Source organism: Aethalodelphis obliquidens, unplaced genomic scaffold (genome assembly GCF_003676395.1).
Source record: "Aethalodelphis obliquidens isolate GAN/ISIS:26980383/991018 unplaced genomic scaffold, ASM367639v1 scaffold122, whole genome shotgun sequence".
NCBI classification, from domain to species: domain Eukaryota; kingdom Metazoa; phylum Chordata; class Mammalia; order Artiodactyla; family Delphinidae; genus Aethalodelphis; species Aethalodelphis obliquidens.
The window spans coordinates 1,373,466-1,401,379 of record NW_020838066.1 but is presented as its reverse complement, the minus strand read 5'-3'; the positions used below and the strand labels follow the sequence as shown (position 1 = coordinate 1,401,379).

At 50.9% G+C, this 27,914-nt stretch overlaps 1 protein-coding gene across 1 annotated transcript in view; it reads right to left on the bottom strand.

The window, feature by feature from the left end:
* Positions 1 to 13,487, bottom strand: part of PHF2 (PHD finger protein 2) — a 42,654-nt gene extending 29,167 nt beyond the window's left edge. Inside the window, exons 1-3 of the mRNA XM_027098383.1 lie at positions 13,402 to 13,487; positions 8,838 to 8,952; positions 3,053 to 3,213 (exon numbers count right to left, since the gene is read on the bottom strand). Coding sequence (XP_026954184.1) covers positions 3,053 to 3,161 — 109 coding nt within the window. The 5' untranslated portion in view covers positions 3,162 to 3,213; positions 8,838 to 8,952; positions 13,402 to 13,487. The remainder of the gene's footprint in view (positions 1 to 3,052; positions 3,214 to 8,837; positions 8,953 to 13,401) is intronic.
* Between the last annotated feature and the right edge of the window lie 14,427 nt (positions 13,488 to 27,914).

Below are 27,914 nucleotides of genomic sequence, written 5' to 3'. Positions count from 1 at the left end.
ACATGTAAAAGAATGAAATTAGAATACTCCCTAACACCATACACAAAAATAAACTCAAAATGCATTAGAAACCTAAATGTAAGACTGGACACTATAAAACCCTTAGAGGAAAACATAGGAAGAACACTCTTTGACAAAAATTACAGCAAGATCATTTTTGACCCACTTCCTAGAGTGATGGAAATAAAAACAAAAATAAACAAATGGGACCTAATTAAACTTAAAAGCTTTTGCAAAGCAAAGGAAACTACAAACAAGACGAAAAGACAAACCTCAGAATGGGAGAAAATATTTGCAAATGAATCAATGGACAAAGGATTAATCTCCAAAATATATAAACAGCTCATGCAGCTCAATATTAAAAAAACAAACAACCCAAACCAAAAATGGGCAGATGACCTAAGTAGACATTTCTCCAAAGAAGACATACAGATGGCCAAGAAGCACATGAAAAGATGCTCAACATCACTAATTATTAGAGAAATGCACATCAAAACTACAATGAGGTATCATCTCACACCAGTTAGAATGGGCATCATCAGAAAATCTACAAACAAAAATGCTGGAGAGGGTGTGGAGAAAAGGGAACCCTCTTGCACTGCTGGTGGGAATGTAAATTGATACAGCCACTATGGAGAACAGTATGGAGGTTCCTTAAGAAACTAAAAATAGAATTACCATATGAACCAGCAATCCCACTACTGGGCAAATACCCAGAGAAAACCATAATTCAAAAAGACACATGCACCCCAATGTTCATTGCAGCACTATTTACAATAGTCAGGTCATGGAAGCAACCTAAATGCCCATTGACATATGAATGGATAAGGAAGATGTTGTACATATAAACAATGGAATATTACTCAGCCATAAAAAGGAACGAAATTGGGTCATTTGTAGAGACGTGGATGGATCTAGAGACTGTCATACAGAGTGAAGTAAGTCAGAAAGAGAAAAACAAATATTGTATATTAACGCATATATATGGAACCTAGAAAAATGGTATAGATGAACCGGTTTGCAGGGCAGAAATGGAGACGCAGATGTAGAGAACAAACATATGGACACCAAGGGGGGAAAGTTGCAGGGCGTTGGGGTGTGTGGTGGTATGAATTGGGAGATTGGGATTGACATATATACACTAATATGTATTAAATGGATAACTAGTAAGAACCTGCTGTATAAAAAAATAAATAAAATAAAATTCAAAAAAGAAAAAAAAAGCAAGATTCTCCAGGACTAACAACCCCATTTCTCCAACAAACCAAGGGAATGAAAAGGGGATGGGGGCTGTTACAGAAGAGACTGAAGGGACATCAAACCCAAATGTAGTATGTGGTCTTGTTTAGATTCAGAGTCAAACGTCCAAATATAAAAAGGTGTTTTTGAGGCAACTGGGGAGAATTTAGGTGGTCTTAGGTGATTTTAAGGAATTATTGTTAGTGTCGTAAAGTGCAAGATGGAACTGTGATTATATACTTATTTAAACTGTCTGTTAGCGCTGTGTACTGGAGTTTTCATGGGCGAAATGATGTATGTACCAGAGACTTGCCTTCAAATACTTGGGGGAGGGGGGAGTTGGGGAGACAGGAAAACAGCCAAAAGCTGATGGGTTTTGTGACCAGTACTGGGTACATGAGGGTTCACTGCTTATTTCTCTCATTTTGTGTGTGTGTGAAAAGTTGCATAATAAAAAAATTAAAAGGTGAAAGAAAGACATTTACAACGGAAACCTCTGGACCGTCTCCTCCCCTATTCAGTAAGCTGCTTCCCACTCCTGTAAGCACAACTGGTTGGGGGGTTGTGGGGAGGCAGGGACTGCGGCAGACCTGGCCCTGCCGTTTGCAGCTGGCTGAGCCTGGGGCCTGGATGACAGAGCTGTGAGCAGGACAACACTAGCTCCTATGCAGAAACAGCTTAGAAAAATGCCTGGCACCTGGTAGACACTCACTAGTTATTAACTGTTATTACAGGTGCTACGACATGGCAGAGACAGTCCTGGACTGTGGTCATTCCCAGACTGAAAACATGAGTCCCTTCTTCCTCCCTGCCACAAGCCGGCCAGCCTTGGGGCCTCCCCTGATGGGCTTCGGCTCCAGAGAAGGCGTGTTTCCCACCCCGCCCCCTGTTCTCTGGAATGCCACTGGCTTCCTGTGTGGCTTGTACAGACGATCTCATTTAATCCTCACACCCATCTGCCCCCTGCCCCCCACTCATAAGCCTTAGAGATGCAGAGGGTCAAGAGCTCAGTGATGGAACAACTCGTCTGAGGGTTTCAGCACCTGTGCCCTCTCCTGCCCAGTGTGCGGCCAGAGCTGGCCTGGGCATTTGCCTTTTCAGGGTCTTTCCTCTCCCCTCTCCTCACTGGCCACCCAGGCATCCCTGTGAACACCCCAATCCCCAGCAACCATGAGGGCCTCAGAGCCACGGCTGTGAGGCCACCAGCCCTGCCAAGGTCACTGCAAGCACGTGCTAGCCTCTCCGTGCCAGATGATGTCCCAGCACATACAAGCACTTCATCCACCCAGAGGTGTCCTGACCGAGGGTGTCCACAGCACTGGGAGCTGCCAGGGAACACAAGACAGGGCGCCAATAGCACCAGCTAGAACCCAAAGGGATCCAGAAGAGGAGGTAGTCCTGGGGCCATGGGACGGCATGTCCAGGGCAGACAAGGGAGGTCAGCCCCCAGGTTGGCCCCAGCAGAGGCTGAGGAGGACATGGCACGAACATCAGGAACTGTGGACAACACAGCTGGGGCCCTCCCAGGCATGACTATCATTAGCGCCCAACAGTACTATAGCTGGCAGAATCCAGGGGTCCCCACGAAGCCCCCATTTTGTGGGCAGAGTAACTGAGAAGGGAAGGGGCCTGGGTCCCGCATCACTTGCTGGGGCATGGGGTCTCATTCTAAGAAGAGCACCCAGAACGGAACAAGGAGACCCAGAGTCACACTGGCTCACATGGCTCTGAGACACAGTCAGGGCCTAGGCAGCGTATACAGGGACTCCTGGCTCAGGGAGCCCACAACTCACTTGCAGGAGAGGGCACTTACCCACGTAGTTCTCGACATCGCTGACATAGAAGGTGGGGGCTGGGACCGCCAGGCCCAGCCCATCTTTCTTGGGGACAAGGATGGGCTCGGTGAAGCCATGCTCTTCCATGTAGCCCAGCGTGAGCTGGTTGCCCGTCACGCGGGCCACCACGTCTTCCGCGCTGCAGGGAAATACAAGTCAGGGGTCACATCAAGCCCAGGTCCCAGCCTCCATGATAGGCCTGGACAGGGCCTCAGGGCTGCAGACACGGAGCCTGAGCTCCAGGCACACACCGCCCATGCCCCAGAAGGAGGACCTGTCACGGTGCCACACTCAGTGGTCACAGGGCAGCCACAAGGTAGACATGACAGGGTCCCACACACTCATCACAGACAGGAACCTTGAGGTCCAGGAGGTCTGGGCACCTGTCCAGGGCCGTGGTGAGTAGAGAATGGGGACACACTGCACCCATCCCTCTTACTATGGCAGAGGGAGCCTCCAGACATGTGAGCGAGATCCCTCCCCCACCTCCCTTGCTCTCCACTCACCCTCCACTCGATAATATTCCTCTCAAGTGCTCAGAGATCAGACCCCTGCATGGGGGTAGGTCTAAGGACACAGCAGATGGAGATAAAGCCCTTTATAGAGAGAACCTACCCCCTGGACAAGCCAAACACAGGACCCAGGGCTGGGCTGGGATGCTGTGGTCAGCAGCTCTCCTGCCTCCCTGTGTGTCGGATGCTGCCCTGGGCGCCAGAGACCTGTGGGTCCCAGCTGGAAAGACCCCTGTGTGGTGACGCTGGAGAGGGGCTTTCATCAGATGAGCATGCAAGGCCATTAACCCACAGCTGAGAGCAGTGCTGTGGTGGAGACAGCAGGAAGCAGTGTCAGACTGGGCCTGTCGAAGCCTGGGGGAGCAGGAGTGAGAGGGGCAGGGCTCTGAGTAGAAGGAATGTACCAGCAAAGGCCTTGGAGGGAGGAGGATGTGGCAAGTGTGAGGAATAAGAAGGACCTGGGGGGCTGGGGGCGGGGGGGGGGGGGGGGCAAGCACCCAAGTCGGTGAGGTGGTGGGCCAGGCCACCTCATGCCAAGAGCACTGGGAGCCACTGGACAACTTGAGAAGGGCAGTGACGGTCAGAGATTCATCTGGCTGCTGTGCGGATGTTCAGTGGACAGCAGCAGGACCAGGGTGGGGCAGGGCAACCACAGAGGAGGAGGCTCAGCATGCGGTGCCTGGACCAGAAGGTGACAGTGAGAGGGAGGTGGTGGACTCAGGAGATCAGATGGGGGTGGGAGAACAAGGGGAGGCAAAGGTGAATGGCCAAGAGACTGGCCTGAGCGACCAAGGGACCGGGGCCACTGACTGAGGCCTGGAGGTGGGGCAGGAATGGGGGTGGGGGCAGATCCAGAGCTGAGTAGGAACACACTTGTTGGGATTGGCCAGTGGATGCACCAGTTGGACAGACAGGTCAGGAGCTCAGAAGGACTAGTGGCTGGAGAAAGAAGTTGAGGAGCTGCTGGCCAAGGGACAATCTATGAGGCCAGGGAAAAAGATGGTGGGGATCGAGTAGAGTTCCCAGAATCCCTCAGGGAGAGTCGTCAGCAGGGAAGGAGGCCGGGCAGGGAAGGACAGCCAGCAGAGCATGGTGGCATGGTCTCTACAGAGGACAGGACTCAAGGAGAGGGGACTGCACCACTGCTACGGGTTGACAAGGGTCAGTTAAGGTGAGGACTGAAGAGTGATCCTGGGGTTTGACACCATGGTGACAGAGTGTTAGGGATAACTCAGAAGGAGTGAGTGGAGGGTGAGGAAGAAGAAGTAGTGGGGTGGGCAACTGCTGTGAGAAGCTCTGGGAGTACTGGGACAGCACAGAGTCAGCTGTGGAAGCTACAAGGCAGCCAGAGGTAGAAGGTCGCCCTTGATAAACTGGAATCCCAAGCTCTTGTCTCACTAGTGAGAGCTCCAAATTCACACCCATGGATTGGGTCTGGAACTGTGAAACCCATGAGGACCCAGAAAGAGGCAAACACGAGGGCTTCCCTGGTGGCGCGGTGGTTGAGAGTCCGCCTGCCGATGCAGGGGACACAGGTTCGCGCCCCAGTCCAGGAAGATCCCACATGCCGTGGAGCGGCTGGGCCCGTGAGCCACGGCCGCTGAGCCTGCGCGTCCGGAGCCTGTGCTCTGCAACGGGAGAGGCCACAGCGGTAAGAGGCCCGCATACAGCAAAAAAAAGAGGCAAACACGAAACCATCCTGTAGGGACACCTCAGAGCCCAGGGCAGACTGGCTGCCATGGGAATGATGCCCTCTGAAGATCACACCTCCCAGAAGGAGGTGAACCCCCAGGAGGGAGAGCCAGCAGCCTCATCTGCCCAGAAGAGTAGATCCCAAGAACTGAGGATAATAGGATAATTGAAAAGGCCATTTTAAGACAAGTACATTAAACACGTCCAAAGGGATAATGAGGATAAGGCAAAGAACAGAGAAGGAGGAAAAGAACAGGCAACACTAAAAAGGAATAGAAATTGTAGAAAAAATAATATGATGATTGAAATTTTTTAAAACTCAGTAGATACATTAAATGGTAGCTGGCTGAAAAAAAAATAGTGAATTTGATGAAAAGATCTGAAAAATAAGACAGAATGGGGAAGAAGTGTTATTAAAAGAGAAAACAGGACATTTTTCAGAATTGCGATAAAATATGACACCTCAAATTAAAGGCACTTACTGAGTCCTGAACAGGATAAATAAAAACAAATGCACATTAGAAGCACTGCAGTATACCTATAGTATATTAAAAATGAGAAAACAATCTCAAAAGTTTTCAGAGAAATAAACAGATTATTCACCAAAAATGAAAATGAAACAAAACAAAAACTCCAGCGGCTAGACTGATATCAGTAACAATAAATGTCAAAAGACAACAAAATAGTATTTCCAAAAAGTTCAAGGAAAATAACTTTTACTCTAGAATTTTAGATCCATTTTAGAAAATTAGAATCATGTAAGAATAAAGACAAAATATTTTCAGACACAGAGAATATTTTTATAGGCCTTTTCTGAAAGAACTACTAACAGATAAAATTCAACAAGGAGGAAACCAAATCTAGAAGGAAGGAGTGGGATTCAAGAAATAATGGAAAACTGATCTACAGATTCCACACAATCCCTGTCAAAATACCAGCTGACTACTTTGCAGAAACTGACATGCTGAACTTGGAATGCTGAATGAAATACAAGGCACCCAGATAACCAAAACAGTCTTTAAAAAAAAGAAAGTTGGAGGGCACTTGCCAATTTCAAACTTCACTACAAAGCTACAGTAATCAAGATTGTGTGGTACTGGCATAATATGAGACATATGGATCAATGGAACAGAACTGAGGGTCCAGAAATAAACCCAAACATCTATGGTCAATTGTTTTTCATCAAGGGTACCAAGATAATTCAATGGCGAAAGAATAGGCATTTCAATAAATGGTGCATGGGAGAACTGGATATCCACATGCAACGGAATGAAGTTGGACCTTTACCTCACACCATATACAAAAATTAACTCAAAATGAGTTAAAGACATAAATATAAGAGCTAAAACTATAAAACTTTTAGAAGAAAACATAGGCATAAATCTTCATGACCTTGAATTTGGCAATGGTTTGTTTTTGTCTAAAACAAAAGCACAAGCAACAACAGAAAAAATAAATAAATTAGACTTAATCAAAATTTAAAACTTTTGTGCTTCAAAAGACACCAAGTGAAAAGACAACCCACAAAAGTGGAGAAAGTATTTGCACATCATATATCTGGTAAGGGACTTGTATCTAAAATACATAAAGAACTCTTACAATTCAATAATAAAAAGACAAAAAAAAAACACTTTTAATGGGCAAACGACAAATGGCCAACAAGAACATGAAAAGATGCTCAACATCACTAGTCATCAGGGAAATGCAAATTAAAACCACAGTGAGAGACCACTTCACAACTACAGGATAGGTAGAATCAAGAAGTCAGATAAGGGACTTCCCTGGTGGTCCACCAGTAAAGAATCTGCCTTCCAACTCAGGGGACGCGGGGTTTGATCCCTGCTCAGAGAGCTAAGATCCCACATGCTGCGGGGCAACTAAGCCGGCTCACCACAACTACTGAGCTCGCACGCCTCAACGAGAGAGAGAAAACCCACATGCCACAACTAGAGAAAAGCCTGCTAGAGAGAAGCCCACACGCCACAACTAGAGAGAAGCCCGTGCTTCTCAACGAAAGATCCTACATGCCTCAACAAAGATCCTGCATGCCTCAACAAAGATCCCACGTGTCGCAACTAAGACCCAACGCAGCCAAAAAAAAAAAGTCAGATAATAACAAGTTCTGGTGAATTGAAACCTTCAGACGCTGCTGGTGGGAATGGAAAGTGATACAACCATTTTAGAAAACAGTCTGGCAGTTCCTCAAAGAATTAAATATTGAATTACTCCTAAAAAAAAATGAAAATATATGTCCAAACAAAATATTTTACAAGAACATTTATAGTAGAATTCTTCACAGTAGCCCCAAATCAGAAATAACCCAAATGTCCATCAGCTGACGAATGGATAAACAAAATGTGGTCTATACATACAACGGAATATTATTCGGCCATAAAAAAGGAATGAGGCACTGACACTTGCTATACCCTGGATGAACCTTGAAGACATTATGCTAAGTGAAATAAGCCAGTCACAAAGACCACATATTATATGATTTCATTTTGATGAAATGTTCAGAATAGGCAAAGCTACAGTGACAGAAAGCAGATTAGTGATAGGACTTTGGGGAGAAGTGGGGAGGAATGAGGATGATAAAGCTACAGGGGTTTTTTTGAGGTGATGGAAACATTCTAAAACTGACTGGTGGTGGTGCAGAGCTATGAATACACTGAACTGTACTCTTTAAATGGATGGATTGTATGGTGTATGAATTATATCTCAATAAAGGTGGAAAAAAAGAAAATAAAAAAGAAGCCAGAGAGGAAAAATACCTTATCCACTGAGCAGCAAGGCTAAGAGTTACACTGAATTTCTCACCAGAAACCATGCACTCAAGTCGAGCATGGGATGAGACATTTAAAGTGTTAAAAGAAAAAACCCACCAACTTAGAATTCTGTGTCCATCAAATTATCCTTCAGAAGTGAAGAAGAAGTAAAGACTTTGAAAAGACTTTGTCAGACAAAGAGAAACTGTCTTCCAGCTGTGAAGGGACAAGGGTGTTTCAGAGCAGCTGTCTGTACAACCTCACGTCCATGCAGTCACGGTGCCCCCCTCACCAGAAACCATTTCCTGTGGCCCTGATCCTGCTCTCTGCCCTCGGCCCTCATATAGGACAAGGCTGCGCAGGGGGAGGGTGTGCTCTGAGAAGACCTAGGGACACCCCACCAGGCCATGGACACAGAGGAAAGCCCACAGCCATTTGACACCAGGACCTGCCACCTCCAGAGGATGGTCTCATGCTGGACGCCAGCCCCCACTCCTGGTCCATAAAATGGGGACGGTAGCCTCTCTTTCAGGAAGGTTCCATGGGAAGGCCCATACCAGGTGGGGGAGGTAGGTCCCTTCCCTCCCGGGCTGTGAAGAGGGTCCCCATAAACTGTCCTCGGAGGTGCTGAGAAGGGAGAGATCAGCCCTCATGCCGGGAGCACCTGGAGTTTCGGGGACTGTGCTGCTCCCCCAGAGGGAAACCCATGGCCCTGGAGCCCTAGTGGTGGGATACGTATCCAGACCTCGGAGGGAGCAGGCAGGCTGGAGAGGAAAAGGCTGCCACCTGCTCACCTGGGAAAGGTCCGACTCCGCAACTCCTTGATGAAGAGCTGGCTGCCATTCTGCACGGGCTTTACTTCGGGAGTCTGCCCCGGGCCATGTTTGTGCCAGGTTCGCTTCTTTTTCACTGTGGGGGAACAAGAGGCAGGTCATCACCCACAGCCCCCTCCCCTTGCCTCCAGGGACCCGGCCGGGAGGGCAGCCACTGTGAATGCCGCAAGACTCAGACCCCTCAGAGGCAAAGAACTTGGGGTTCCCTGTCCCTGGCCCACCCCGCCTCCCCTGCCTCTTAGGACCCCAAGTTGTCACATGGTCAGGAGCCCCCACCCTCCACATCCTTAAGTCACAGTCCCCACCTCACCTCCCGACCTGCCAGCTCAGACGATGCACCCGAAAGCTGGGGCCTTCCTGGGACCCCATGTCACTCAGCACTCAGTCTGCTGAGAACTCGTCAGAGGCACCTCCTGAGAAGGTCCCACTAAGGCTCACTATTCAGGACCCCTCCCACCTGGCCTCCCCTCAGATTTGCCCTCAAACAGCACCAACCCTGTCCTTCCCTGCTGGGACCTTTGCTGCCATGACAGACCACAACTCACAGGCGTCACCTGCTGTGCCCTCTGCCCTCCCCACCCCTGCCCACTCCCTCAGGCTGTCCTATTGTCACACATGCTCTGTGTGACATGCACTGGACACACCCACCTTGGACTTTTTACAAGTGAGCATACACACCTGTCCCTACTGGGCTGTGACACATGTGTGCACACACATACACATGCATGCGCACCCACACACAAGTACACATGCCCCTACTGGACTGGGACAGGCACGTGCACACTAGCACACACATACACACACACACACGCGCAAGCACAAACGCGCACACGCATACACACTAATGTTTGCCCCTACTGGACTTTGAGCCCCCAGAGGGAAGGAAGCTATTTCCTTGATACCCTTGCCCCCATTCAGGGCAGCCACAGGTAACTCGGTGAGTGAAGATGGGCCAGGCATGGAGACCATCCCTGGGGGCTGCCTGGAAGGGTTTGAAACAGGCTGAGATGAGACTGGAGGTGAGGGAGAGCTGGTGGGGCCCTCAGGGTGCCTGTCCTTCACAGATGGGGACAGGGTGGGGGCTGCAGTCCTCCTGCATCCCGGTGGTTGTGGGGGTGAAGGGAGCTGACAACTGCCCCTGAGTAGGACCTGCCTAAAGCAAGAAGGGGAAAGCGCTAGGTGGATGGTGGCTGAGCTGACCTCTGTTCCAAACTGCCACCCCTTCCCCGTCTCATCAAGTCACAGCTCCTTGAGACTGTCTCCTACAACAGGTGATATTTACATCATGCTTGGTCTCCAAGACCAAGGTGTGAGTGCATACTATGGAAATCTGTCAAGATCCTACGAAGGGAGGTCTGGAGCTGGAACTTCTGCTGGCAGCACCAGGCAGACAGGAGATCCAAAGGGATCCAACTATCTGGTAGTCATGTGACCCTAGGCAAGTTACTAGGTATCTCTGTGCTTCATCATTAATGCTAGTCCTGGCTTCCCAGGCTCCTCGTGAGCATGGAGTGCCCTGTGTCAGAAGGCCATGTGGGGAAACCAAGTCTTGGAGGGGGCATGCAGCCCAGCGATAGCAGACATGCAGGGGAGCAGTGGGCAGCAGGAGAGAGAAGCAGCATCTCCACTGCCTGCCAGGAGCTGGGCCTGAGAAGTGCATGCTGACCAGGGGCCAGTGGCAGTCCTGGGCCACCTGGGCTTCCCAGGCCCTCACTCGGGACTGGGCAGCTCCAAGAACCTCGTGGAGAGGCTGGAATACACCTGATACTGTGGCTGGAGCAGGTATGCTGGGACAACAGCCAAAGATGAAGCTGTGAGGCAGGGTCTGAGCTCCATGGGGCTACCCTTGAACCCCTCTGCAGCCCTGGCTGGTGGGTTCCCTCCCTCCCCAGGTCCCATGACCCTCCTAAGCCCAGAGGCTGAGCCTTCTCCTGCCTATGGTGGCCCAAGGCACCCTCTGACAAGGTGCCCAGGAGACAGCAGGAAGCTGGTGGGTCTCAGTGGGCCCCCCGGGTTATGGGGGCAAGAGGTGTCCCTAAGGCATTCAGCACCAGAGCCCGGCCCACCGTCCTAAGCGTGGTTCATCCCACCAGGAAGATGTGACAGCTACACCCGCCTCAGGCAGGAGGAAAGTAAGAAATTAGTAAGTTACCTCTTAAGCAGTCATAGCGCTAACAAGAGGCAACACCAGGATTCAGAACCACTTTAAGGGCCATGTCACCCGCTTCCCGTGAGCCTTCGTGTCAGTAAGGATACCTTGCCGAGTTCCCACAGGGACTCCTGGGTCTCACTCTACATCTGTGAATTGCGTAAACCTGTGAGGGTCACAGACCAAAATCAGTCCAAGGGACAGGTGGCAACAGCGTGGGGAGAGAACCCTGAGATCTGGTAAGACACGCAAAGCTAGAGGGATATGGCCTCAGGCCCAGCTCACCCTGGGAACTCTGCCTCCATCCCATCACGCTGCTCCATTCCCCAACTCTATCCTGTTCTGGTCCTCCCCCTGCCATCCCCACCTCACTGTGCCCATCACAAATCTCACCCAGGCCAGGGCAAGGAAAGGAGGCAGGCTCATGGGCTTAGGTGGCCCCCAGGGGGCACAGGGTCATCGAGGAGCCTTACTGTGGAAGGTGTGACTGGAATCCAAGCAGAAAAAACCAACCAGTGTGTCACAGACAGGCTCTGGTCAGGGCACACACATGTAAAATAAAGGGTGATGGGCAATCTAGGAGTGCACACTGGCGGAAGATGCTAAAACCAGTGCCTTCGTCCCTGATGGGCACACGGGCCTCAATAACAACAAGAAGTCTGGTTCACAGAATTTACAAATCACATATGCACACACACACGCGTGCACACATGCAAGACACACATACACACACACAGCCAAGGAGGGGCTGCCAGGTCCTGCCAGGCTGAAGTCCCACACTGTCTGCTGATCTAGAACAGCACTCACAGAGGTGGCCCTGCCCCCCACCCTCCCTGAGCACCTCCCAGGGTAGTGCCTACCCAGGCACTCAGCTCTATATGGCAGGGGGTTGTCTCCTGGCCCCAGCCCTGATCAGCCCCCCACCCCACACCCAGGGCCACGAGATGCAGGACCTGGGTCCACACCCTGTTTGTCTCTCCTAGGCCCTGAGTTTTCCTGGAGGTTCATGAGGTGCCAGAAATTCAGGTTAAGCCACGGGGTGACAGTCATCCTCCTGTATCTGCTGCAAAGCAGTTACCAGGAGGATCGGGTCGTTTAGGGGAGTTGTGTTGTGAGCATCAGTGCTGCCAACTTCTAGGGGTATGAGGGTAAGTCAGGAACTTGAGAATCTTCATGCCTAGGAAGTTCAGAAGCCACCAGGCCTTTTCTTCTTCATCTTCTCATGCATTTACCTCATGCCCACATGCGCTGGAGGGCAGAGCACAAGAGCCGAAAGGAATACAGCTCCCATGGTCGCTTAGTGATGATGGGGCACAGGCCAGGCACAAAGAGAGGCCCAAGAAAAGTCAAGGAGAGGTGAGACCCCACTTCACCCAGCTTCCCAAGGGGCTGGCCTGGGCTCCCTTGGCTGGCCACGACTCACAGAACAGGGGTGCTGGAGGTGGGCTTTCACCCTGTGCTGGTGTCCTCCCTCTATGCCCACTGGATCCACAGGACTCACTCCACAAGGGCTACAGGGGTCCAGCCCCAGAAGGTCACAGCACTTCCCCCACACAGACCCGGCCTTAGAACTTGCCTCCCAGCCATGATGTGGGCCACCCTGGATGAGCCTGTGCCTTGGGGAGCCCCCACTGGGCCTCCCACACCCCCAGAGGGCCAGATGGAAGGGGAGGAGGATAAAGTCCTTGTAATGCACAAATAGTTTGAGAAAGGGAATTCTTTTGCATTTCAGAAATACAAAATTCCTTGGCTGTATACTTCAATTAAAAAAAAAAAACAACTATTATTTTTCCTCCCTGTACTCTTATTTATTAATAATGTAGAACTGACAGGAAATAAAATGTTTTTCATTGCTGGAAAAAAAAAAGAGAGAGAGAGAAAGGTGAACACCTAAGATTCCACGCAGGGGGTGCTAGAGAAGGGAAGGAGAGCAAATCTGCAACAATGCACATTCCTGGACCCCTGCAGAGAGATGGCCAGCTGGGCAGAGCTGGGCAGGGCTGGGATGGATGGTCCCTTGGACATTTCCCAGCCTATGTACCCATCTCAGGTTGCCTGGTCACTGCAAATGCTGGACTTTGCAACCCCTGCCCAGGCCTTTGAAGGCTGGTGGGCTCTTTGCAAAGGCCGTGAGGGGCCCCAGCTGCATGTGCAGGCAGGAGATGACCAGGAGGGGCCACAGTGAGCCCAGCAAGGCCATGAGGGGCAATAAATGAGGCAGGAGGTGGTTCCTAGATACCAGAGTCCCCTGGCTGCAACTACACAGGGCGGTTCACGTCAGCAAGGTGGGGTCCAGTTGGGGTTGGGGTCAAGGCCAAGCAGAGACCCTGCCCCCATAGTCAGATCCAAGGAGCAGCAGCATGATGCTATACTTACGGGTGGACTTCCCATGGGTTTTCTCACAGTTTGGGCAGTGGTATATGTCGATGTCTGGGGCCTCCTCCTCTTCCACTCCAACACAGCTGAAACGAAGGAGAAACAGACATCATTAACCAGCAGTCAGCTGACTCCTCAAGAGCTTCCCCTGCAAAGATCTGCAGCACCTCCCACTCACTTTTCAAGAGGAAGGGCAGGGTAGCATGAGGGCAGCTGGGGCAGAGTGTGTGTGGGGACAGTGGCCCACATGGATGGGATGGGAGACTCGAAGTGGAGAGGGAGGGTCAAGAAAGACCTCACCATATGTGACTGGGAAAGGCAGAGGGAACCAGCCATCCTTTGGGCCTGCCTCCATGAGGGCCATTACTGCCCTGTCCCCACAGAGCCCAGGGAGGTTGAGGCGGGGGGGTGGTGGGGGCGTGTCTCAGAGCCAGGGCACCCCCACCATTTCACCATAGGCAGTTTGCAGCCATAGGCAGGGCCCCTCCGGACCCCGTGAAGGGGACGGCTTTAAGTCACCTTCCCCAGGGAGCTGTACCATGGTGCTGGAACAGCTGGATATCAAAACGGTGAAGTTGAACCCCTACCTCACACCATATACAAAAAATTAACTGAAGATGGATTAACAATCTAAATATAAGAGCTAAAACTATAACACCCTTAGAAGAAAACACAGGAGTGAATCTTCATGACCTTGGATTTGGGCATGGATTCCTAGAAATGACACCAAAAGCACAAGAAACAAAAGGAAAAAGACATAAATTAGACATCATCAAACTTTAAAACTTTTCTGCATTAAAGGATAGTATCAAGAAAGTGAAAAGGCACTATGCAGAATGGGAGAAAATATCTGCAAATCATATTACCTGATAAGGGTCTATCATGCAGAATGCATAAAGAACTTTACAACAAAAAGACAAATCAATTTAAAAATGGTCAAAGGATCTGAATAGACATTTCTCCAAAGAAGAAATACAAATGGCCAAGAAGCTCATGAAGAGAAGCTCAACATCCTTAAGTCATCTGGATGCCACTGAATTGCAAATCAAAACCATGAGATGCCACTATACACTCACTAGGATGGCTATAATTTTAAAAAGAAAAAAAACAAACAGGAAACTAGCAAGTGCTGGTGAAGATGTGGAGAAATTAGAACCCTCACACATTCATGGTAGGAACATAAAATGGTACATTTTCTATGCAAAACAGTATGGTGGTTCCTCAAAAAGTTAAACAGAAAATTATAATATGACCTGGCAATTCCACTCCAAGGTATAGACCCGCAAAGAACTAAGAACGGTTTCTCAAACAAATCCTTGTATACAAATGTTAACAGCAGCAGTAGTCACAATAGCCAAAAGATGGAAGCAACCCAAATGTCTGTCAACTGATGAATGGCTAAGCAAACTGCAGTGCCGCCATACAATGGAGTAGTATTCAGCCTTAAAAAGGAATGAAGTGCTGATGCACACTACAACAAGGATGAGCCTCAAAAGCATTGTGCTGAGTGAAGGAAACCAGACACAGAAGGCCACATATTGTGATTCCATTTACATGATCATGCCCAGAATAGGTAAATGCAGAGAGACAGAGGCCGACTGGCAGCACCAGAGGGTGGGGGCAGAGGGGAATGGGGAGTGGCTGTTTAGTGCACACAGAGTTTCCTTTTGGTATGAAAATGTTCTGGAACTAGACAGAGGTGATGGTTGCACAACACTGTGAATGTATTAAATGCCACCAAATTGTTCGCTTTAAAATGGTTAATTTTATGTGATGTGAATTTTATCTCAAAAAAGAAAGAGAAAAGAACCTGGTGGCCCTGTGAGAGTGACCCCACCCATCATCACTAAGGCTGGCTGAGTGCTGACTCTGCATCTGGTAGCATCAAGAACTCTACATTCATTTTTTTTTGCAACAACCTTGCGGTAATCGGGATAATTATCATTAGCCCTATTGTACAATGAGGAAACTGAGGCATGAGAGGTTAGCTGTCTGCCCACACCCAAAGGTCTCCTCACCGTTCAGAGGGACAGTTCTCCCCCCACCCTCAGCCACTGGCCCAGGAGGAGCACTCAGCAGACAAGACCCTCTGCAGGCCACCAACGCCCCAGGGTCCCTGGGCAGGACACTGCCTGCCACAGCTGCCGCAGTCCGACAGCCCTGGGAACAGAGCCTGAAGCCCAGAAAGACCTTGGCAAGTGTTTTTTGAAAACATAAAGTTCGGTCTTCACTTCAGAACGTAAACGGTAATAAAGTGAAAGAAATCTAAAGAGTCAGATGTAAAAGACAAAGCCATCAAAATCAGAACATGAGGGCATATTTGCTCTCATTATGCAAAGTGACTTTCTAAACAAACAAACAAACAAAAAAGAAAATGGAAAGGAAAACGGAGAGGACACTGATGGATTGAAACAGTGCTCCAAATCATGAAAACAAACTTCAAAGTGCTATGAAAAGTATGTACAGCAAATATAGCAAAGTTTTTCTACTCTTCCTCCATGAACTATATATACTGTGGGGATCTCCCAACAGAACAGGGCAGAGCCAGGAACAGAACAGGCACATGCTACAGCTGTGTGAGAAGGATACCCAACCTCACTAACCACCCATGAAAGGCAAGCTAAAATCACAATACATATCATTTTCAACTGACAAATTAACCAAAACCGAACACATTAAACTGGTAGCATGCCACATTGGCAAAGGCACAGTGAGGACAGTAAACACAGCCAGATCTTCCCAGCCCCCAGGCATGGGGCACTCCCTGGAGGCTGGGGCAGCAGAGAACAGCTTCTCTCCACCCAGGAGGAGGAAGAGCTGGCTCACCTGAACCCCCACCTCCTACCCAGGGCTAGCCCACCAGACCTGACCCTCTGCTCCTTCCCTACCAGTCTTCTCCAAGCCCCTGCCTTCCAGAGTCAGGCTACAGAAGGGTCCTGTGCCTTGGGTCTCCTCTGCATGGCAGGCCCCGAGCTGGCTGTCCTTAGTTTGCTCATCCATAAAGTGGGCTCATGATACCAGCGATCAACACCAGGGTGAAGATGGCTCAAACCCAGCAACTGTAGAACTGGGCACACAGTGAGCCCCCATCACCCATACCCACCAGGAGCCACGGACTGAGACAAAGGCAGAGCCCTGCAACTGCTCAGGATTGGCCAGGTCCAGAGACTGGACCCAGAAGTTACACCCCACGTCCACACCTGGAGTCCTGTGAAAATTAATAAACAGACCCTCATTTAAAATGGAGTCAGGAGGCCATAAGGGAGAGCTCTTACACCCTATCACTCAGTGTCAATGATAGACTCAGAGGAAGAGTCTACACCTTTGTATCTCCAACAGGAAGAATGTTACTACTTTACTACACAGAAGGAGGAAGAATTTCTCCTTGCCTGGCAACAGCCCAGCCAACCAAAGGCTGTCACACTTAGCCAATGAAAGCCACTATATTTCGAACTCCCAGTTTCCTCCAATGGACTCTTGTTTTACAACAGCTCCTCCCAACTCTCCCTTCTCTATAAAAGAATGTTACTCTCCTTTGTTCCCTGGACTTTCCTGTGGCTTGCCAGAGATTGCATGTTCCAAATTGCAATTCTTTGCGGTGCCTGAATAAACCCATTTTGCTGGTAAAATAGCTGGCTGTGTTACGATTTTAGGTCAACAGTGCATACTGCACGTCCACACTGGACAGTGGCTCCAGGCTATCTTCTCACTGGCAGCCCCTGGAGCTCACAAACACTGAGGATGGCCGACCTCCCCTGATGGGTCTGCCTCTGTCCCCTGGCCCGGTGTGAACCCCTGCCTGCCCAGGTCCCAGGGGCCCCAGGGACAAACAAGGAGGCTGCAGCAGGTTCTGCTGCAAGGCCTCTATGTGCCGGCACTGACCCTGCAGGTGGGCAGGATGTCTGAGGTCAGATGACACAGACTTAGGGCCCTTTCAGGAGGTCGGGAGTCAGGTGCACCTTGGAAGGTCCAAGGGGCTTCTCTGATGGAGGCTCCAGGTCAATCAAAAGGAAGGAAACCAATGTGCCTTAAAATACAAAACCCCACTTGGCGTTCCTCAGGCCTAGTTACTGGGACTGCCTCCCCAAACACTACCTGCTGGTCCCACGCATCCCTGAAGCCTCACCATGCTCTGGAAAGCCCACGGCAGGGGCCCCTGTGACAGATGTGGAAGCTGAGACACAGGGGTCACGACCATGTGCACTGTGCATGACACCCCAACTCCACCCCTGGGGGTCTTTAGAACACCACCACCTGGTGGGCTCAGGTCTCACCTGGGCCAGGATGGGTCTGGCTGTTTGCTATGTTGTGCAGGAAGGCCCCGGGACTGAAAGAGAAAGTGAGAAGCAGGGAAGGTGGGTTCTGTTCTGCCGGGAACACCTTAGAGCTACCCCTCACCTAGGAGAGGCAGACAGGCCACCCACCCCATGGAGACCACTGCTGGCTCACAACAAGAGCTGGGCACCCAAGGACTGCCCTGATGGACGTGGGGGGCTCAGCACACCCAGCCTGCTAGTCCTCCTGTGTCTACAGCAAGGCACCCAAGAGCCTCACCTGTCCCCTGCCCCCTGCCCCTTGTAGGACTGCAACAGACGAAAGCTCTATGAGGATACAATGAGCTTCTTGATGGAAGGTGGGCATCACTCTCCTGGGAAGCAGGCACTAGAGCCTGCCATACACTCCAGGCCCAAGCAGGGGCTCGAAGTTACCTGCAAATGGTCCAAGGGAAAAAGGAGGATGAGGGGCATCACCTGCAAGCTGGGCCCTGGACATGTCCGGGCCCAGCTGCATCCGTGTCCCCAAGATCATCACAACTGCACAAGGTAGCCCCAGCTGCAGCCTGGGAGGGTCAGCCAGGCCTTGGGCTGGGCTGGCCAGGTGAGCACACTGTGGTGACTGGGGGAGGGCATGAGGGTAAGAGGGAGAGGGGCAGAGGCAGGGAGAGAGAGTGGGGGTGGTAACTCAGGGCACAGGGGAAAAGACCAGCAGCTGGGAGAGGTGTTGTGGGGCCAAGGCAGGGGAGCCCTACACAAACCTCGAGGCTAGATGGGGACAGAATCACCCAGGACATCAGTTCTGAAACAGAGCTCCAACTGCGACAGCCCTGACACCTTGGAGAAAAGATGCATTCAGCCAGATAATTGTGGCGTTTGTCCTTTTTAACTCTGGTGAGAGCAGCAGTCCCCCAAGCACCCCATAGGCCACATGGCTTCCTAAAGGACAGAAGCTTCAGGGGCCAAATCCAGCCTGCCCAGCCCCAGTGCCCAGGATGGAAAGCCGTGGCCCACCCAGGGGGTGGGCAGCAGGCAGAAGCACAGGCTGCCAGGGCCAACATCAACACGGATCCTGCTGACCCCGCTTTCCCTCCCTTGGAGAGAACCCAGGTCGCTGGCACCCAGGACTCCAGGTGCCTAGGAGAAGACTCAAATGAATGAGTGATGTTTCCACCAACCTGTAGACCTCCCAGGGGCCCAGGGATGGCTCTGCCCATGTGACAGCTGAGGGAGAGGCTGGGACACAGACCGAGGTTGGACCCAGGCCTCACAGCATAAAGGGAACCTGGAAACCACCTGCCCGGCACACGCAGACGGTAATGCAGAATGCTCTGTGAGGGCAGGATACTGCTAAACTAATTTAAAAATAAAAAGAATGAGGTAGATTTTTACATCCTGACATGGAAAGATATCCACAGTAATTGTAAACTGAAAAATCGTAGGTAATAGGAGAATGTGTATGGTATAATTTCTTTTGGTGGAAAACCCAGAACAAAATTATGGGGTGTGTGAATGTGTGTGTGTGTGTGTGTGTGTGCGCGCGTGAGTGTATGTGCACTGCATGTATGTGTGCATACATATGTAAGTTGCACATGTGTGCATACATGTGTGTGCAAGTGTGGGGGGGGCCCATGTGTTCCTGTCTATGTGCTCATTCAGTCCACCGCACTCACCTTGACACTGAGGGGGCAGGTGGTGAGAAACAAGGAGAGATGCAGCTGCATTTTCAGGGGCTCACGACCCAGTGGGGCCGGGAACTGGTTTGATCTGAGGCACCAGCAACCCCAGCATGCCAGAAAGTCAACCCCAAACAAATAATAAAGGTAATTTGGTACCCAGAGCCCAGTGAGTAGAAAGACAACAGAATTTTCAAAGGCAGAGGTGAGTGGGGGATAAGACACCAAAGAAAATGACCAAGAAAAAGGGAACTGAGGGGTGGGAGGCTGCAGATTTCAGACACTTGCAAAGATGGCAAAATCGTCAGAATTGCCAAAGTGGCCAGCCACCCTTGGGAAGTCCTGCTCCCAAGGAAGCCTGGGTTCCCTGCTCTTTGTGCAAAATCTGAATCTGCCTCTTGGAGATGCTCTGGTTGTGAGACCCTTGTGACACCAAGGGCCAGGGGGACCGAGAGAGGAAGCAGCTCTTCTGAGGTCGTCCCACAGTAATCCCTGCTCTGCCATCCAATAGGGCGACTTCCAGCAGGCCTTTCTAGAATCCCAGCCCCAAGCATGCAGGGTATGACCTCATGGTGAGAGCCCTGCCAGAGGAGCTCCCCAGGGCACAGGCTCCTGGCCCGGCCTGGGCACCCCACCACACTCCTCTGCTCAGCCTTTGAGAATCAAGGCTGGAATTTTCTCATGAATCCACAATTAGATTGCATTGTGGTTTTTTTCTATTGTGTTGTCAAGAATGTTGATTTAACATAAACCAAAACTTCTGTAACACTGTTTTGACTTTTTTTAAGTCAGAGGAGGAGCCTCAAAAAAGGAAGTGGCCCCTGTCAATTCCCGAGGGGAGGGGGACAGGCAAACCTCGCCTCACATGCCAGTCCCTGCAATGTAAAGCACCGAGGAGCTCAGAGGTGGCACAGTTGATGTGTCAATAATGGTCATGATGCAGGTGGGGCCACTGGGACCAGGCACTCATCCTGCCCATGGAGGAATTAACATGGGAAGCAGTCTCCCCAAATATGGTCGTGTGTGCCAAGAGCTTTAAGAAGGATTTTATCCTTCAGGCCAGTAATTCCACAACTACAAACCTGTTATAAGGCAGAAAATAGAAATGCATACAAGATTCACATGCAAGATGGTCCACCTCAAGATTATTTAAAACAGCGAAAAATTAGGAGCAGTAAACTTTTCCAGCCAGGAGGTCAGATACCCAGGTCATGCTAGGCTCGCACAGCAGAATATTATGCAGTCATCAAAACTCAGGTTTTATTTTTGAGTTTACATGTTTAAGATCTGCAGACACTAAAACTACAGCCCTGGCACACAGTGATACAGAAGGGCTCCACACTGGTGCCGGGCAGTGGCATGCTTGTTTTCTCTTTACACTTTTCTGTACTTTCCTAAATCACTGAAAATGAGTGTGTATTCTTTTTATAACAAGCAGCAAAATTCCTGCTTTATTTGGAAAGTCAGAACGGTGCCCCTTCCCAGCTCACCTCCTCCCACATTTCTTGGGTCCTGGTGCCCCACTGAGAAGGGCTCCTGAGCTGTCCACCCTGCAGCAAGGCTGGGACACCCATCTCAGGGCCCCTGGGTCTCCCCCAGGGAGCCCGATGGAGGGGAGAGGCCACGTTGGAGACAACAGGGAGAGGCAGGGCAGGCGGACACCTGCATGGAAGCCTGGGCTGGCCAAGGAAGGCATGGGGGTGCTCAGTGATTCCCCTCAAGATGACTTCATCCTATGTCAAGCCAGCCCCACTTCACGGCCATCCCCTTCCTCCCTCATCCTCCCCCATTCCAGCCTGCAGTCTCCAAAGGATACCCAGAAACTGGTCACTGACACAATTCCACACGATGCAGCCATGGGGACCACAACTCAGTCACCACTCGGCTTCAAGATGGTCATCAGCCACATGTCAAACTTAAGGTGGTCCTTTAGGCCCTAATCGTGTAACAACTACTAAATCACTGAATGCCCAGCCACTAGTCCAGGAGCCACACAACCTTCTCCACACGACAGGGGAGAAATCACAGTGGGAGAAGGGAACTGACACCCTCAGAGCCACACATGGGCTCAAGGCAGTGGGTCTGGGTTCTACCTCAGGATGCCCCCAGGCAACAGCTGTCCATGGGTTTCGTGGTTTCACCCTAAGAGCCTCAGGCATGTTGTGCAAGGGCCTCTCTGAGAGGTCCGCATTTGCCAGGACCACGTGAAAAGGTGGCAAGAGCAGGTGGGGGCAGCCAAGTCTGTTTGCACCCCACAGCTCGTACACCAGGCTCAGGAGCCTTCACAGTTTCCAGTCAGCCAAGGGCCTGCTGTGCAGGAGTAGGTAGCAAACACTTTGCCACAGGAGGAGGTGGAGGGTGCAGTAAGGACTGGACCCCTGAGGCACCTGAGCCCTCATAGGACAAGTTCATAAAGAGGAGCAGGAAAGGGGAAAGAGAAAACAGCCAGACCTGACCCAGCTGGAAAAGCCTGGCCCCCAGGGAGGGGGGCGCCTGTGTGCGTGGGATGACAGGGTGTCTGCCATGGCCTGGGGGGCGGTAGGTGACACTGCGCCACAGAGGAGGGTCTCACTACCAACCCTGGAGGGCAGTCAGCCCGGGGAATCAGTATATCAGGACCCCCAAGAGTCACACAGACCATGTGGCTTCCACCTGGACCTCGTGGGGACCCAGCCACAGAGCAATGACAGAGATTTGGGGGGGGTAGGTCTGTCTGCTGAGCTCAGATGCAGACTTGGGAAAATCCACACAGTTGTTGTCAGAAACCACTATGTTTTGCGGTGACTATTACACAGCCACAGATAACCAGGACTATGGGGAGGGACTGCGTGCTCAGAAGAAATGAAAACAGGTTCCAGAATGTGAAGAACAATTGTCCTCCCAGCCCCTGCCAGTGGGGCAGGTAAGCTCAAAAAGGATCGTATGTACAGTGCCCAGCGCCATGCCTGGCACAAGCAGGAGCCTGCAGACAGTTTACTGCTCGTTGTAGTCATCGTCACTATCACCATCATCATCAGTACAGTCATCACCATCATCACCAGTATCATCACTACCATCACCATCACCATCATCATCATCATTATCATCAGCAGCAGCATTTTCTCCTGCTGGTCTGATGGATCATGACACATGCTCTCATATCTGTCAGCAAGTGGCTGAGAGCAGAACTCCAGAGGGAAACACAGAATCCATATGGAAAGAATGTCAACATCTATTCTTCTTCCCAGATGTGTCACATCCACTCCTCCAGGACTCTGAGGTGAATGGACTCCAGCCCAGCCCCTCCCTATCTCCAAGGAGAGAATAAGGGGCCAGTGGCCTCTGACCAGCTGAGCCCGACCCCATCTTGCCCAAAGTTTTTCCTTCCTGGCCGTAATACCTTTGTTTGTGCTTCTCCACACTTTCCTCAGCAGGATGGGGCACCCAGGGGAAACAGGAGCCTCCGGGGGATGGAAGATATGGGGGGTTGGAAGCCATGGGGGAACAGCAGCCATCGGGGGGACAAAGCCACGGAGGGGAGGAAAGCCATGGGGGGATGGAAGCCACAGGCAGACACACTGGAGAGGAGTCTCCGTCATCCTCCAGGCCAACCCAGAGAGCACCACTCACAGGAATCTGGAGGAAGCACCACTGCAGGGGAGGAAAGCAGAGCCCAAAGAGCCTTCACTTCTTTAACTTCCCAATTTATCACAATCTCTAAAAGAAACACTTGCGTCCATACTTACAGTGGAAGCAAACATTCATAGATGTACCTTGTAGGACATGTGGGGTTTCTCCTCTCTCTTAGTTCAAAGGTTTAAACAAGGTGAGTCATGACCCTATAAACTGATGTTTATAAAACCCACTCCAGTGGGTGCAGGTGGAGGTCAAGGTCTCCAATGTCCACACACCTCTCTTGCCAGCCACCTTGGAGCAGGTGACTCACGTCCCTAGTCTCCTTCACCTGGTAAAGGCACCAAAGGCAGTATGAGGGGCGGTGAGAGGATTGACAGGATAGAGAGGAGCAGGGCAGCGGGTAGCAAGCACGAGGCCCCGGGAAGGGTCCCAAGCTGGGCGGAGTACAGCCCTGGGGAGTCTACAAACAGGTGCCACTATGAGATGGACAGGACCCAGGCCCTCCCCTGGCACAGGTGAGGGACTCAGGCAGAGGAGGTAGGTGACAGGTCTCTGCCTGCTCAATGTCACCATCACCTGAGAGGGCTCTCCCGACCCACTTCCCATTTTGAAATTTTAAACCCTATAGAAAAATTACAATGGATGCCCATGTTCCCTTCACTCAGGTTCTCCAATGGTTAACAATTCCCCTTATTTGCTTTATATCTCTGTAGTTTTTTTCTGAAACACTTGAAAATATGTTATAGACATGAGGACCGGCCCCCTAATTCATCAGCCTGCAGTCTCCTAAGAACCAAGCTGTTGCCACCATAACCACAACATCAAAGTTAACACCGTAAGATGTATCCTAATGCACATGTCTACATAGTCACATTTTCCCGGTTGTTGACAACATTCCTCACAGCTGTTTGTATATTTGACCCAGAATCACACATGGCACCAGCTGCCCAGCCTCTGGGCTCCTTAAATGGGGGTGAGGGATGCTATTTGTCTTTGGCGCTATCGCCTTTTGCAAGCTCCAAGCCAGTGATCTCCTACAGACACTGAGTTCTGGACTATCTGGTGTTCCTGCCCAAGCACACCTGACACGAGTGCCCCATGGGTGGTGCTGGTGCAGGTCACAGACTCGGGTCAGGCTGTGCCCCCATGGGCATGCACCCTGGAGTCTCTTGGCCAGGGCAAGTCCACTATCAGGTGATGAAGAAGCGACTTTGTGAGGGGTCACTCTGTTGTCCCCACAACGTCGGACCTGCGGCCTCAGCGTCCAGGGCTGATCCAGTCATTGCCCTGGGGTTTCCACTTACCAATATGTCCTAGCAATTATATTGTCTTGGCAATATGTCCAGACAAGATGGTAGAGCCTTTGGGAAGGTTCTGAAGATCTGGACCCCAAGCTCCACCTAACTTATTGGATTAGGCCCATTTCCAAAGACAAGCTGGGGTCTGGGAGCTGCTACAACAGTGCCTATTTTAGGAAGCCAGGTGGGGCCGGACCTATGCTCCTCTCAGCTCTCACCTGGGGTTTCCATGAGCCATAGGGGCTATAACTTCCTTCTTAGGGGGACACACAACCCCTTCCAGAAAAGCAGCCCACATGCGTAGCATGAGTCCCAGGCTCGCTCCTGATTAGCAACCTTGGCCCTCAGCCACAGTCTGTGCCCAGGTGCCAGCTTTGCCTAGGAATTCACTGCTCAACCTCATTTCTGGACTATATTTGCTGACGGAAAACCCCAGGAGTGACTGGTGGAAACCACAGATGCAGCACAGCCCCCTGGGACAGAAGTCACTTTTCCTCCACGAGTCCTGTTACTCGGCCCTAAGGAAACTTCTTTGCCGGCGCATCTTCAAAGTCCCAAGAACACTAAAGCTCCACGACCTAGAAATCCATAGGCAGCTCCGTCCCAGAGGAAGCAGGGAAGTCCTTGATTTCCAGTCGGCATGGAGACTCCAGTAGAGATCACAACTGAGCAGACGCCGCCACCCCCACCCCCCACCGCCACCCATAAGCAAACAAGAACAGGATGGAACCAGAGGGAGGTCAGCACTCAAGGGTCCACGACGCTCCTGTGGACTTAGCTGAAACAACCCTCCTAAGGGGTGCCTTCTTAAAATCTTACTCCTGAAGCATTTAAAAGTACAAACCACATCTGCAGGTTTAGTGTAGGTAAGTGTTTGCTGGAGAGAAGTAAGCAGGACACAGAGGCTCATGGCACTAATTAACCAAGGCCATGTCAGGGAGGGAAACCTGGCCTTTCCCACACCTCACAGAGACACAGCTGAGGGGGACCCCTCCCCATAGCCCTGCCAGGGTGCCCTGCTGCTGGCCTCAGGGACACTAAACCCAAACAATTCCAAACAATGAACAGCAGCACCAGGAGTGAAAAATACCAAGTACCCAAATCAATGACTGCTTTCCATGGAGTCTTACGTGCCTCTGCGAGACCTCAGTTTAGGTCTGGATCACATGTCAAGAATGGAGCAAACAGTAGAAAGACTTTTTGTAGGAGAAAAAAACATAGTGAAACTGCCTGACCAGTGATTGAAATCGTGGCTTTTAGTAAACAATTTACAGAAAAGGACATAGTGGTTTTTCAACGTATGGAAAGAGATACAACAGCACTTTCAGTAAGACACGCAAACTAAAACTGCAAGGTTTTCCACCTATCGGCTGGCACAGCCCTAAGAGACTGGAGAGCGCCTGGTGTGTCAATGCTGCAGACAGACAAGCATTCTATGTCCTCAGCAGAAACACACATTGGCACAGCCTCTAGGATGGGAGCTGCTGATACTGAGAACGCGTGTACCCTTGTCTGTGGCCCTCTTCCAGGAATGCACAGGTACACTGGCGCAGGGGTGTACAGGGTGTTTAGTGCAGCAACAACCAGGTGCCCATCCAGGGGAGACTTAGGTAAATGTCTGGAATGCCAAGAAGTACAAACTCTACACTTTCTATCTGGAACAATCTCCAGGATTTATTGTGCAGCAAAGAGCACAAGTTACAGAAGGGGCCAGGGCATACACCCATTTTTTGTGGGGCATTGAAAGAAATGCATACACATGCTCCTCTGTAATCAGAATGTTCTGCAAAGACTCAGAAACCTAACCCAAGTGGCCACCTTTGGAGAAGACTGGTGGTTAGCAGGGAGGAGACAGAGCTGCCACCGAAGACAAATTCCTGACTGTTGAATTTTTTCCTGTGTGTGCATATTGCTATCTCCCTTTAAACATTATAAAGAACAACTGTAATCCCAATAAACTGATTAGATTCATATTAGAGCTATTTGAATTTTTTAAAGGATGAAAATAGACTTTTAAAGATATACTCTTCTGACTCTCGAAAATATATCTGCATAGAATGTAGGTCATAAGCAAGTGCTGGCGTGTGCTTATGGTACGTACTCAAAACTTTCTGAGAGCAGGTTCAAGCAGGTAAGAATCAAAGGCTCTTGCAGCATCAAAAGTGAAGGGAGGGCTTCCCTGGCGGCGCAGTGGTTGAGAGTCTGCCTGCCAATGCAGGGGATGCGGGTTCGTGCCCTGGTCTGGGAAGATCTCACATGCCGCGGAGCGGCTGGGCCCATGAGCCATGGCCGCTGAGCCTGCACATCCGGAGCCTGTGCTCCGCAACGGGAGAGGCCACAGCAGTGACAGGCCCGTGTACCGAAAAAAAAAAAAAAAAAAAAATGAAGGGATTCTCAGCAAAAATCCATCCTTCCCAGCACTCTCATTTGTGAGACGAGAACACTAAGGCCAAGCGTAGGCAGTGGGCCTACCCACCCTGCTCTAATTCCTTCAACAAATCAGTTTAATGTTGTTCTGGGACATGGCAGGAAGCAGGCAGCCCAATGCACAGGGACAGCCTTCCCTGACACAGCTCTAAGGAAAGGACAGAAGCCCTAGCACTCATGGGTCTCCACACAACTAGCCCTCAGAGACCCATCACATTTCTACATGGCAGGGATCTGAAGGTCATCTAGAACAACCCATCAAATGGGCCCTGACTGTGCACAGGGGATGCTGCATGCCCACAGGTAGGAGCGGGCAGGTGTAAGGGGGCAGAGGTGCAGCCCCCACTCAGCTCAGTGAGCAGCAGAGACGGGAACACTACAGCCCAATGCCAAGCAGGCCCATGGGGGCACCTTGTGGATGTGCACTGAGCTCTGTCAGATCTCCCGATTTTTCAAGAAAATGTGGGAATGCACATCTTTATGTGAAATTTCTTGATTTTAATATGTTGCAGCTAATGGAACTGTTTTTGAAAACCCTGTGTTGACCAACATCATGGGCCCAGCACACACCTGTGGCCCAGCAGGCAGTTTGCAACCTCTGCCTCTGCCCCCATCACCATGTCAGAATATACTCCCTTGCTCTAGGTGGCTGAGCCCACCTGAGGCCCTCCTCCACTGCCCGGTGCCAGGGTAGTGAGAGGTCCCACTGGCCTCTGAGGCCTTCCAGTGCTCCCTCCTTGGCCAGACCTCAGTGATGATGTCTGGGGTACCAACCCCTCCTCCCCCACCAACACAGGGTCTGCACACATCCTGACCGAAAGGCAGTCAATCAGCAAGGGGACTGCATCTGTCCTAGGAGACGCTAGGCCTGGAGCTGCTCTGGGACACTGACCTGCAGAACTAACAGCATAGCTGGTATGTGGTCATAAGATGCTGGGAGGCCAGCATGCTGAAATGCCAGGAGTCCTGGTCCAGCCCAGGCCTGCAGGAGCATCAGGGTGAGCAGGAGGGAGGAGGCTGGCCTGGGTGCTACCCCTCTGGGTGCCTCTCTCAGCCTCCTTGTCCATATACTACAGCAAGAAAACCTGCTTTTCAGCCTCCCCAGGTCAGGAGAGACTAAAAAACTCACAAACTAAAGTATCCAACAACAGGAGAGCTGTTAAGTCGGTTTCCACCTAACAGATCATTATGCACCCAAAGGTTTGTACTGACAGGGACACGCT